General features: G+C 36.0%; 1 protein-coding gene across 1 annotated transcript; it reads right to left on the bottom strand.

Moving 5' to 3' along the window:
- Positions 1-501: 501 nt before the first annotated feature.
- On the bottom strand, positions 502-3,514 carry LOC140888476 (uncharacterized). The gene is made up of 7 exons (XM_073296166.1): positions 3,491-3,514; positions 2,694-2,771; positions 2,341-2,488; positions 2,019-2,134; positions 1,651-1,865; positions 1,380-1,470; positions 502-729 (listed from the first exon to the last, which is right to left on the bottom strand). Exons 1-7 carry the CDS (start codon positions 3,512-3,514, stop codon positions 502-504), a joined length of 900 nt encoding a protein of 299 aa, XP_073152267.1.
- Between the last annotated feature and the right edge of the window lie 9,403 nt (positions 3,515-12,917).

Genomic DNA, 12,917 nt, shown 5'->3' with positions numbered 1-12,917 from the left:
AGAAGGCCTAGGAAATGAGAGAGAAGAGAGAAGGTGCGAGTTGCAAATGAGCCTTGAAACCCCTATTTATAGACCGAGTTCGGATCATCCGAACCCCGATCAAAGCGTTCGAACACGATAAGAGCGTCTGATCCCGACATCGGACCATCCAATGTCCCATTTCACGTAAGCAATGACGTCACCTTGCTAACGTAGATGATGACGTAAGACCTATCCCTGATCGGACCGTCCGATGCTGCCGATGGATCGTTTGATCCTGATCGGAGCCTCCTATCTCCACTTCGGAATGTCCGATCTGCTCTGGCCCAAATTGCTTATTTTTGTTAATTATTCCTCTTAATTACCTTAATTGGGTGCGGGTTACTACATTCTTCCCAACTTAAGAAAGTTCTTCTTCGAAATTTAATTCTAGATGAAAACATGGAAAATCAAACAAATGTTCTTTATTACAATCTAACATTAAAAAGTACAAATCTTTCTTACGAAGAAAAGTACAAAACATCAAAACAAATCTGGATGCTCAGCTCGCATCCGGCACTCCAGCTCCCAGGTTGCTTCTTCAGTTCCCCTACGCTGCCACTGCACCATCACTAGAGGTATGCGCTTGTTGCGAAGCATCTTGTCCTTCCTGTCAAGAATCCGGAGGGGTCTTTCCACAAAGGGCAGATCCTGATCTAATTTCACCTCAGTCGGATGCAAGATGTGCGACTCATCTGCCACGTACTGTCTCTTAAAGGACACGTGAAACACATTATGGATAATGGAAACATATGGTGGAAAATAAATCTCGATCGGACCAATAAATCTCGGCAATAATTTACCCTTGATTCAAAATCTCATAACCTTCTAGAAAGGTGACATTCGTAGAAACACGTGCTCTCCTAACTCAAAATGTAACGGTCTATGGTGAGTGTTAGCATAGCTAGCCTATCGATCCTGGGCAACCTTAACCCTTTTACAAAATAATTCCACTACATCGGTCATCTGCTAGATCATCTGTGGACCTTCAACTTGAAGTTTGCCAACTTCGTCCCAAACAAATGAGTGCGACAGCGGGGTCCATATAAGGCCTCTAATGGTGCTATGTCAATGCTGCGATGGTAACTTTTATTATAAGAAAACTCTACCAACGCCAAATGCTCATGTCACGCTGGACCAAAATCCATCACTGTCGCTCGAAGCATGTCCTCGAGAGTACAAATAGTCCTCTCACTCTGCTCGTCGGTCTTCGGGTGATAAGTTGTACTCAAATGCAGAGTAGTGCCAAGAGCTCGCTGGAAGCTACCCCAAAACCTAGAGGTAAACCTTGGATCTCTGTCGCTGACAATGCTCAACGGAATCCCATGCAGACAAAAAACCTCTTGCACGTATAGAAGTACCATCCGATTGAAAGTAAAGTACCTATTGTAAAGCAAAATATGAGCGAACTTCGACAATCGATCAACAACAACCCAGATAGCATCCCAATTCCTGGAAGACATCGGCAAGTGTGTGACAAAATTCATCGTCACATGCTCTCACTTCCACTCAGGAATATCTAAACTCTGGAGCAATCAATCGGGTCATCGAAATTCTTCCTTGAACTGCTGACACACAAGGCACCAAGATACAAACTGATAAACACTGCGCTTCATCCCTTCCCACCAGAACCTCGTACGTAGATCCTTGTACATTTTCATGCTGCCTGGACGCACAGAGAATCTACTACGGTGAGATTGTGATAGAATCTCCTCTCGTAGTGTGGAATCATCAAGAACTACCACACGTCCAGAGAGACACAACAAACCATCATTTTGCAAATAAAAACCAAATGTATTTCCATCCTGAGCTAATCGAGCTAACTTCTGCATCTTCGGATCAACAGTCTGTGACTCACGTATACGCGTATACAACGCTGGTTTGGAAAGTACTAACGAAATGCGAACTCCTTGTTGTTCCCTCTTATGTCAAAAAGTAAAACCCAAGGAACAACCCTCCTCTACCACTCGCGCAACCGAGCTGGTACGAAGTGAACTCACATATACTTTGCGGCTAAGAGCATCCACAACTGGATTAGAAGAGCCTTGATGGCACTTGATCTCACAATAATAGTCCTTCAATAAGTCCATCCATCGACGTTGCCTCATGTTCAACTCTGCTTGAATGAAAAATATTTCAAACTCTTATGGTCAGTGAAGATCTTTAACCTTTTACCGTACAAATAATGACGTCATATCTTAGGAGCAAAGATAATGGCCGCAAGATCCAAATCATGTACGGGATAGTTATCCTCATGAATCTTCAATTTCCTAGAGACATAGGCAATCACATGACCTCTCTACGATAACACACATCCCAAACCCTGGAGAGAAGCATCAGTGTGAACTACAAAGCCACCTGATCCAGACGGTAGAGCCAATACTGGATCTGTAGTCAGACGGCATGGTAACTCGTGAAAACTATACTTGCACTCTGACGTCCAAACGAAAAGCACATCATTCCTCGTCAGCTGCGTCAAGGGCTTAGAAATTTTAAAAAATTTCTCCAAAAATCTTCGGTAGTAACCGGTCATCCCAAGAAAACTACGAATCTCTGAAACTGTCGTCGGATGCGACAAATTCAAAATGGCTTATGTCTTACTAGGATCCAAGAAAACTCCGTCTCGTGAAATCACATGACCAAGGAAAACAACTTGGTCAATCTAGAAATCACACTTGCTCAACTTCGAATACAACTGCCTCTCTCTCAGTATCTACAATACTCTGCGGAGATGGAAAATATGCTCGTCCACACTGCGAGAATATACAAAGATATCATCATTGAAAACCAGCACGAACTTATCCAAAAAGCCACGGAACACTCTGTTCATCAAATCCATGAAGACTGCTGGAGCATTCGTCAAACCAAACGGCATCATCAAGAACTCGTAGTGAACATACCGTGTGCGAAAGGCTGCATCGGAGATATCCTCCTCTCTAACGCTCAACTTGTGATATCCCGACCGTAGATCAATCATCGAGAAAATGGAAGTACCTTGAAATTGATCAAACATGTCATCTATCCACGAAAGAGGATACTTATTCTTCACCGTTGCTTAATTAAGCTGTCGGTAGTCTATGCAAAGATGCATCGACCCATCTTTCTTCTTAAAAAAAGGACTGGGGCTCCCATGGCAAAACACTCAATCGAATGTATCCCTTATCAAGAAGATCCTAAAGTTTCTTTTGCAATTCTCACATCTCTGAGGGTGCCAATCGATACGGAGCTCTGGAAATCGGTGTTGTCCCTGGCACTATCTCGATGCCAAATTCAATCTCCCTCACTGGTAGTAAACCTGGAATCTCCTCCAGAAACACATCGGGAAACTCACGGACTACGGGTATCTCCTAGATGTCTGGTCTGTCCAAGGATGCATCGATGGCGTAGATAAGGTAGCCTTCCTCGCCAGACTCTAAAGAATGCCGGGCTTTCAGAGCAGAAACCGCTAGCATCGGAGGTCGCTCTCCCTCACCATAGAAATGCCATGCCTCGCCATCCGCAGGATAAAACTGAATAAATTGCTGATAAAAATAAACTATTGCTCCGGAAGTAGTCAGGAGATCAATCCCGATAATACTGTAGAAATCCTCCATGCCTAAAATCATCCGGTTAGCACTAAGCTGATGTGCCTCGAAATCAAAGATGCAACCCAAAACTAGAAGCTTGGTGATGGGCATGTTTGTGTTGCATATTTTATTATCATTTTATTGTCATTTGTGCGTGCATTCATTTGTTTTAATTAAGTTTTTGTTGGTTTTTCATACATCGTGAATACATTACACGCTCCCGTGTTTATTGTATAGGACGTAGCATTTTGTCAAGGAAAAGATGGAAAAGCTTTTGCGCGAAAATGAATTACGGAGCAGCAATGATCTGAAAATTATATTTAATTTTAAAGCTGATGTCAAAATTTCAGCTCAATCCGATGGTTAGATTGTGAGATATGATTTTTTGAAAATTGTCGCGCTCTGTAGAATAACACATGCGAGAGAAGGCGCGCCCACACGATTTTTTGCGTGCCCGCGCCGTCCCTGGATGTGAAAAGAAGTGTAATTTCGTAGCTTAAGCACGCCCGCGCTGCTCTGTGCAAGAAATTGGCCGATTTTTGTAACTTTAAAACACTCGATTTGTCTGGATTTCTTTGACGGGCTTCGAGGACATATAAAAAAGATTTAAAAGACACAATAGAGAGGAGATCAGAGGGAACGAGGCAGACTTGAGACGGCTGAAGCAGAAGAGATCTGGAGGCGGCTAAGTTCTTCCTTGTTATTAGTTTTTAATCTTTTAGTTTTTGTTCTTGGTTAAGGAAGACGAAACCCTTGAATTTATTTAATTTGTGAGATTCAGATTTTGATCGTTTAATTCGAATTGTGTATCAAGAGTTATTCTGAATTGATTTCCATGCTTGTGTGTGAGATTATAGGCCTGTGATTTCTATACAATCTACTGCTAAATTGGAATTCAAATCTGTAATTGTTTGAAACCTCTGATTTGTGAAGCAACTACAATTAATAATCGTCCGCTTGTGAGATTAGGAATTCTAGGGATAATAATTGACTAGGCTAAATTCATCCGCTTGTGTATGGGTTGTCTAGATTTATCAGTTTTGCTAGTTTGAATGCTGTCGTGGGTTTAAATCTAATCGCTTGAATTGGGTTAATTCATTGGTAATGGTTAATTTAGAACGCTTGTGTCCAGTTAACTAAAATTAAGGTGAAACAGGAATTAAATTTCCAATGGTGAATATTCAATAAGAATTAATTATTTTTAGGGAATCGATGATCGAATGAATAATTTCAAGGGTGGAGTCGACTGATACCAAGAATTGTTTTTAATTATTTTATTTTATTTTAAATTATTAGTAGTTAATTTTTAAAATCAAAAATCCCCTTTTTATTTAATTTCAGAATTTTTTTAAAACACAGATAAATTTCACTTTCCTCGTGGGAACGATCCCTACTCTCGCTACTACATGTATAATTGTTTAATCTGAGTTGGGTTAATTTGGGCGTGACACGACTAAGAGTTACCAAATTTTGGCGCCGTTGCCGGGGAAGACGTTTAATTTATTTGTGTTTTTGTTTTTGTTTTTATTTTATTCTTCGTTTTCTGATCTGTTTTTTTTTCCTTCTGTTTTTGCAAGAGTTCTTATGGTGTAATACTTCGAGATGTCAAATCGACAATTATTAGCAAGTTTTATCCAGCAACACGGAGAGCCTTTCTACGTAGCTTGGAAGAGATTCAATGATTTAGCAACCATCTTCCGGTATCATGATTTTTCTAACTATTCTCTCCTTACATATTTTCTTAATGGTTTGGATACAGTGACAAGAAAATGGGTAATTGATGGAGCTTTCACAGCCCGTATTTCAATATTTTGCCAAGATGATGATACCATGAGACACCTGTTGAATGATATGGCCGAGTTTGACTATTACTGGTATTCACACTCTCAATACCCGGATTTTACAGACCAACCATTTGAGCTTCAAAAAGAGGAAGGAAGTTGTTCGCAGTTGATCTTACATCCGCTGGAAGATATCATGAGAAAGCTTGTGGCATCGACTGTGGAAACTGTAGAATATCTGAAAAAGTCTAGATGTGACCTTGTGGATCACATGGAGAATATCAAGAGATCACTCGTCCATGAATATCGAGAACATGAAGTGAAGCAAGATACTCAAGCATTGACCAACCCAATTTGGTTTAATGATGATGACTCAGAAAACCAGAATTGGGAGTGCGAATCAATTCCTACTGAAGATTTAGAGGTGTTTGAGTCTTCTCTTCTTATTGAACCTCAGTCGGAAGATGTTCTGCAAGAAATTTCGTACGATGGACATATGTTACCACTTGAGTTTGAGGATGACGGAGTTCAAGAGTCTATCGATATGAGCTCATCGATAGGATTATCATACACACATCCCCAGGATCCTTCCTTTCCATTCGTACCAGTCTCAAAAGATATTAGCTTCCAAGAGCCCACCGAGACGTTCTCTTCCCATGTTTATCAGCTACTTTGGAGTGTTGTTGCGGTGACGAGTTTTAACTATTTATATCTGGCCAAGCTTGAGGGCTTATGGAACCAAGACCCATTTGTGGTGTCATATGACACTTATTTTGGGCGTCAGCCGCTCTTTAAGCAGTGCTTCTGAGAGTCAAGCTGAAGACTGAAAATCAAGCGCTGGCTGGGAGGCAACACAGTGTTTTTTTTCCTTTATTTCATTTTTGTTTTGTTTTTTTTTTCTTTTTTCGTTTTATTTTCTTTGTTTTCAGGAGCCTAGCCGCCCCATCTGCAGACCAATTTTCAATAGGAGTCTTCCATTATTCAGCCAGATATCGAAGAGGACGACAATGCTAACACTTGAACCAGGGGAGTTCTGTTTTAATTTTTCATCTTGTTATCATTTTGTTATTTGTGTTGTGTGTTGTGTTTTTAGTGCTAGAGCATTGAGGGCAATACTTTAAATAAGTGTGGGGGGTGCATTTAGTGTTTTGTTGTTTGTTTTGCATTGTGTTTGTTGTGTACTTGCATATAGTTCGTGAATTGTTTCATGTGTGTTTTGTGTGCATAATTAGAGGATGATTTCTAGCCTATGATGATGAAGTTGAAAAAAAAAATTGAAATTTTTGAAATTTTTTACTCTTGATTGGATATGAGAGACCGGAGGTTGTTTGTTGAATATTTTAAGCACGCATGTTTAAACCGGTGGATTGTAGCGATGTTTTAGATATTGTGGATGTCTGTTGGACCATTGCATGACGATAAGTGGTTTGTCGATCTCGATTGTGTTCTATGAAGTTTGATGAGACTCTAGTTTACACTTATGATCTTGGGCGCACCTAGAAAAAAAAAATTTATACAACTCCATCCGGGCCTAGAAAGGATTGAAATCCTAATCCTAAAAGATTAAATTCAAGGCTAAGTATGCGGATTAAATGGGGTTGATGCTCCATCCAGGCGAAGACGAGGGGATTGAAATTCTAATCCTGTCTTAGTTGTAGCTAAGTTAGCGGGTAATTGTTGGGGCTAAAGCAATACCGGGTGCAAAATCCGGAGGTGTATAATTCATTATCTCAAAAGAGGTGGATATGTATAGAGGTCATTGGAAGGAATGGACACTTGAAAAGTGAAACTTACACTGAATTGTTATAGATCGGCAAACAGTTTTGAAACTTGTCTTTTGAAGTTGCATGTAACTGGGGTAACATGTCACACACGCACGTTCGCATTCGACTGAAGGTGTATCATTGACGACCGAGAATGGTTGTGAACTTGTTTTTAGTTGAGAAACTTTTCTGAAGCTATATTATGCATGATCGTCCTTGCTTATGTTTTTGTTATGTTTCATTTTGTTTTTGCATAACTTGCTCGAGGCGAGCAAGGATTAAGTGTGGGGGTATTTGATGGGCATGTTTGTGTTGCATATTTTATTATCATTTTATTGTCATTTGTGCGTGCATTCATTTGTTTAAATTAAGCTTTTTTTGGTTTTTCATACATCGTGTCTACATTACATGCTCCCGTGTTTATTGTATAGGACATAGCGTTTTGTCGAGGAAAAGATGGAAAAGCTTTTGCGCGAGAATGAATTACGGAGCAGCAATGATCTGAAAATTATTTTTAATTTTATAGAAGTCCAAATCCGATCTCCACCTTTTCGAATGAAGTTCAAGATGTTTTAAAGCTGCTGTCAAAATTTCAGCTCAATCCGACGGTTAGATTGTGAGATATGATTTTTTGAAAATTGTCGCGCGCTGTAGAATAACACATGCGAGAGGAAGGCGCGCCCGCGCGATGTTCTGCATGCCCGCGCCGTCCCTGGATGTAAAAAGAAGTGTAATTTTGTAGCTTAAGCGCGCCCGCGCTGTTCCGTAGGCGCGCCCGCGCTGCTCTGTGCGAGAAATTGGCCGATTTTTGTAACTTTAAAACACTAGATTTGTCGGGCTTTCTTTGATGGGCTTCGAGGACATATAAAAGAGATTTAAAAGACACAATAGAGAGGAGATCAGAGGGAACGAGGCAGACTTGAGACGGCTGAAGCAGAAGAGATCTGGAGGCGGCTAATTTCTTTCTTGTTCTTAGTTTTTAATCTTTTAGTTTTTGTTCTTGGTTAAGGAAGACGAAACCCATGAATTTATTTAATTTGTGAGATTCAGATTTTGATCGTTTAATTTGAATTGTGTATCAAGAGTTATTCTGAATTGATTTCCATGCTTGTGTGTGAGATTATAGGCCTGTGATTTCTATACAATCTACTGCTAAATTGGAATTCAAATCCGTAATTTTTTGAAACCTCTGATTTGTGAAGCAACTACAATTAATAATCGTTCGCTTGTGAGATTAGGAATTGTAGGGATAATAATTGACTAGGCTAAATTCATCCTCTTGTGTATGGGTTGTCTAGATTTATCAGTTTTGCTAGTTTGAATGCTGCCGTGGGTTTAAATCTAATCGCTTGAATTGGGTTAATTCATTGGTAAGGGTTAATTTAGAGCGCTTGTGTCTAGTTAACTAAAATTAAGGTGAAACAAAAATTAAATTTCCAATGGTGAATATCCAATGAGAATTAATTATTTTTAGGTAATCGATGATCGAATGAATAATTTCAAGGGTGGAGTCGACTGATACCAAGAATTGTTTTTAATTATTTTATTTTGTTTTAAATTATTAGTAGTTAATTTTTAAAATCAAAAATCTGTTATAAATCATAATAGAAATAGAGAGATGAGTAGAGAGAATTAATGAGAGAATAGAGAATTCATATGAGTCAATACTCAGGTGCAATTATTATTGAACTCAATCACCCTATTTATAGGAAAAGATTACAAGATACAAATATTCACAAATATTATTTTTACATATTTATCTTGATCACATATCTTTAATAAGATAATCATCTATAAATAATAATATATTTATAACACTCCCCCTTAGATGATTATTTTCACAAGCAACTGATTCTTCAAAATCTCCATTTGGCAAGATGGATGCTCGGGAACTTCATCGGAACTCAAGTGCTGCCTCGTTAAAACCTTGACAGTAAAACCCCATGGGAAAAATCTGAACGAAGGAAAAAGAGTACAACACCATATACTTTCTTTGAATGTCTTTCCGACGATAGATGCGCCTCATTAAAACCTTATTAGGAAAAATCCAGTGGGACAAAATCTCAATGAAGAAAAAAGAGTACGACATCTCTCGCGATACTTGTTAATTGCCTCATTAAAAACCTTGTTATGAAAAACCACGTGGGAAAAATCATAGACAAGGGAAAAAGAGTACAACTTTGATTCCTCCCCCTCTTGCAAGCATCACTTGAAATTATTAACTCTTAATATTTCAATCTTATGCACTTATTTGCCAAAAATTGATTTAGATGCTGATTTTGTCAAATATATGGTATTTCAAGACCAAATATATTTTATTCTTCTTCAAGTTGACAAAAACAATATTTTGAGCATCGAATCCTTCGTGGATGTTTCTATATGTATCACCATCAAATCAGTGCATCCACGATAAGTGCAAATATTTTCTCATAATCCGCTTGAAATACTTTGAGAAACTTTGTTAATATTTGCTCATATTGCCACATATCATTGTTATTGAAAGTTCAACAAGTTGTAGTTCAAAATAATCATCATTTTGCGTAATAGCAAAACACACGAATTATTATATCATTTCGATCCCAAATAATTTGTGAAATCTCATATTTTGAAATACTTGTTATTCTTCATGAATAACATAATCCAAATTGGATTCATTGAAATATATGGTCGTTCACGCATCTAGCGTCCTTTTTCATTTACTTGCAAGTAATATAAAATATGGTCCTGCAGGACGTATTTATTTCATAACGACCAGCCTCCATTGTTCTTTTCACATTGAGATGTTCACTCATTTTCTTTAAAGGGGTTCTTCGTCACTAAAGACGATTTAAATTATTCAACTTGAACATAAATGAAGCTAAACGATCTTATACACAAGATCAAATAATGTATTTGAGATTTAAACTTTGAACATCATGTTCACTTTATATTTCATTGGGATCGATCTCAAATATTCTTGTAGCTTCTATTTCCTCCCCCTCAATGTTGGAAACATTGTTTACAAGAATAATAAATGAGAATGTCGCGTCATAAAATCTCATTTCTCAAGATAATTGATCATAAGATTCAATATATTTCCAACATATTTACAATCCCTTCAAAAGATTTATTGTAGTGCATTTTTCGCACAAACATTAACTTTCAGTACATGAGCATTTGACATAATATTTATAATATATCTTTCAGATATCCCCAAATATGACGCATTTATTCTCATGGTTTAATAGTTGATTGGAGACAAAATAAATCAACTAAACCAATGTATTTATAATCATGAAATTGATATGCCTATCCTCTTTTGATCAAGCTTGTCTTGATTACATATTCTGGAAATTTTCTCAATACGTATTTTCGCAAACATCATGTTGCGTTTTGTGGGCCCACGTTATTTATTCATTCCAGATAATATGGGGATTCTCTACCAATTTGAGCTAATGATAGTGATATCAAATTTGATAAGCCAATAAAAATTCATAAAATCTTCTGGATCTTTGATTAAAAAACATCCATATTTATCGATCCAGAAATTTTTCTCTTGTTCATTAACAACTTTGTGCACTTTCAATAGTTTTTCAACTATTTATATAATTTGAATGCTCAATTCAATCCATTATGCCAAACTCTGAAAGTATTTGTATCAATGATACTTTTGGAGCTCTTTAGCTCTTCTAGAAATATTGATTTGTAATATACTATTTAAACCAAATCAATATCTACTAGATTCAAAAATACATATACGTCATTATTGTATATCACTATTTTATAATATCAAGCACATCATATTTTTTCATCGTCAATCAAGCGATCTTATTGATCTTTCAAACATTCAATCAACATACGATGAAACATATAATTTGGATAGACATCACTGGTCTCCACAAACTTTTATATCTTGCTTGATAGATATCAATAAATCTTTTTACGTATTTCAGGTACAATAGTGATACGAGATACCGATGTACGTTTAGTACAATACTTGATTATGGCGTATATCTCAATATTTTGTGCCGAATTTATGATTCACATCTCGCTTCATACGAGATGACATATTCTTCCTTGAAGAATTAAACTACAGTGTATCAACTGTGTTCATTGACACTGTCACGTTCTCCTAAAAGAACGGACAACATTAATCAGACAATTTTCATAATTGTTTTCCTTGAACAAAATACTATAAATAAGATATTATAATTAAAGAATAAAAAATCGGACGTACCTTTTCAAATACCTGTATGCATCAAGTAGATCGTTTACCTTCAAAAGTAACATTTGATCTATCACGAATATCGTTTTACATTAAATTCATGTTCCTACATGTAAGATAATAACATGTGATAAAAATACTCTATCATTCATTTAAAAAATGATAGCTTAATCAAAAGATTGAAAAAATTCAAAATTTATATCCACAATCAAAATTGAGGAATTTAAAATCCATAATCAAAATTTTATGGAATAAAGATGTAACAACCCAATATATCCTTAAAATATAAAATTTCTCAAATAAGAAAATTTATCACCAAATTGCATAATCAATATCTCATGCAATATATTTACTAATAGATTCACAAAATTTGTAGTTCTTATTTTATATCATCAAAATAATTTATGTGAATCAAAACACATGCTAGAGTTTTTCAAAATCTAGTTTAAACATAAATAAAAACTCAATTTGTCAAAAATAAATTAGTTCAATAAATAAATAAAATGGCTTGAAGTTAGCCATATATTAACCCCTTAATATCATCATGCATAGGCTACCACCAATCTATCGTCGTCGTTGCCCAATATAGATGATGATCCAATTCATTGGGTTTAACGTTTATTTTTTTTTCGATTGATAGTGTTGCGATCTTACTACCGCACATTCATAATCGTCAATCAATAGCCTATGCAGTTCATCATTGAATATCAAGTCGCCATTCATAAAAATAGTGACAAATAATATATTATGCTTCTTCTAGAGCATTAAAAACAAATATATGATTTGAATCGATATCAAGTCAATATTTTTTGATATATATCTCACATATATCTTTAATAATATTTTCTTATGGATATTGATAATTTTAGATCATATATCGATATTCATTGAGAAATTGTACTAAATTTCCCAATTCATAAGATCCTCAACAACCAAAAGGGCATTAAATTATATTCTTCGAGAATATTTTCAAATCTTGGATCTTATATTAATATTTTTCATGAATATTATAAAATCTTGCATCTTTTTATCAATATTTCAATATTGATATATTATGATATGAGAACAATTTCTTCAATGATATTTATAGATATTTGATATCATATCAGATATCAATCATGATTTTTTCATTTTCTCAATTTACGAAATCATATATCTCATCTTTATCATGAATCTATTCAGATTCTTAATATATTATATTATAACTAGGAATCTATTTAGATTATCAATATATTTGATCTTATGTCAGATTTTAATCTTGAATATCTCAATATTCAATATATTATATCATGAATTCATGAATATCTTTCGATATATAAAAATTGTAGTCAGGAATCTCTCAAAATTCTCAATATATTATATCATGATCATGAATTTCTTCAAATTCTCAATATAAAATCATGTTGTGCTATTTTATAGCCATCAACATATTCATGATATTTCATGGGCACCAATATATCAATTGTTTTCATTGTGCTACTTCTAGAACACCAATGAATATATCTTTGTGCTACTTCTAGAGCACCAATGAATATCTCTCATAAATTTGAGTATTGACAACACGTTGTGCTATTCCAATAGCATC

This window comes from Henckelia pumila, chromosome 3 (genome assembly GCF_033568475.1).
Source record: "Henckelia pumila isolate YLH828 chromosome 3, ASM3356847v2, whole genome shotgun sequence".
In the NCBI taxonomy this organism is placed as follows: Eukaryota; Viridiplantae; Streptophyta; class Magnoliopsida; order Lamiales; family Gesneriaceae; genus Henckelia; species Henckelia pumila.
This window is presented reverse-complemented; position numbering and strand designations above follow the sequence as displayed.

Excerpts from the sequence above, each read along its gene's own strand:
- LOC140888476 (XM_073296166.1), bottom strand. The coding sequence starts at position 3,514 with ATGGCGAGGCATGGCATTTCTATG. Across the intron at positions 2,135-2,340 it reads CACTGATGCTTCTCTCCAGG|AGTTGAACATGAGGCAACGT; the intron begins GTTTGGGATGTG and ends TCATTCAAGCAG. Across the intron at positions 730-1,379 it reads ACTTTACTTTCAATCGGATG|AGACAGTACGTGGCAGATGA; the intron begins GTACTTCTATAC and ends GTGTCCTTTAAG.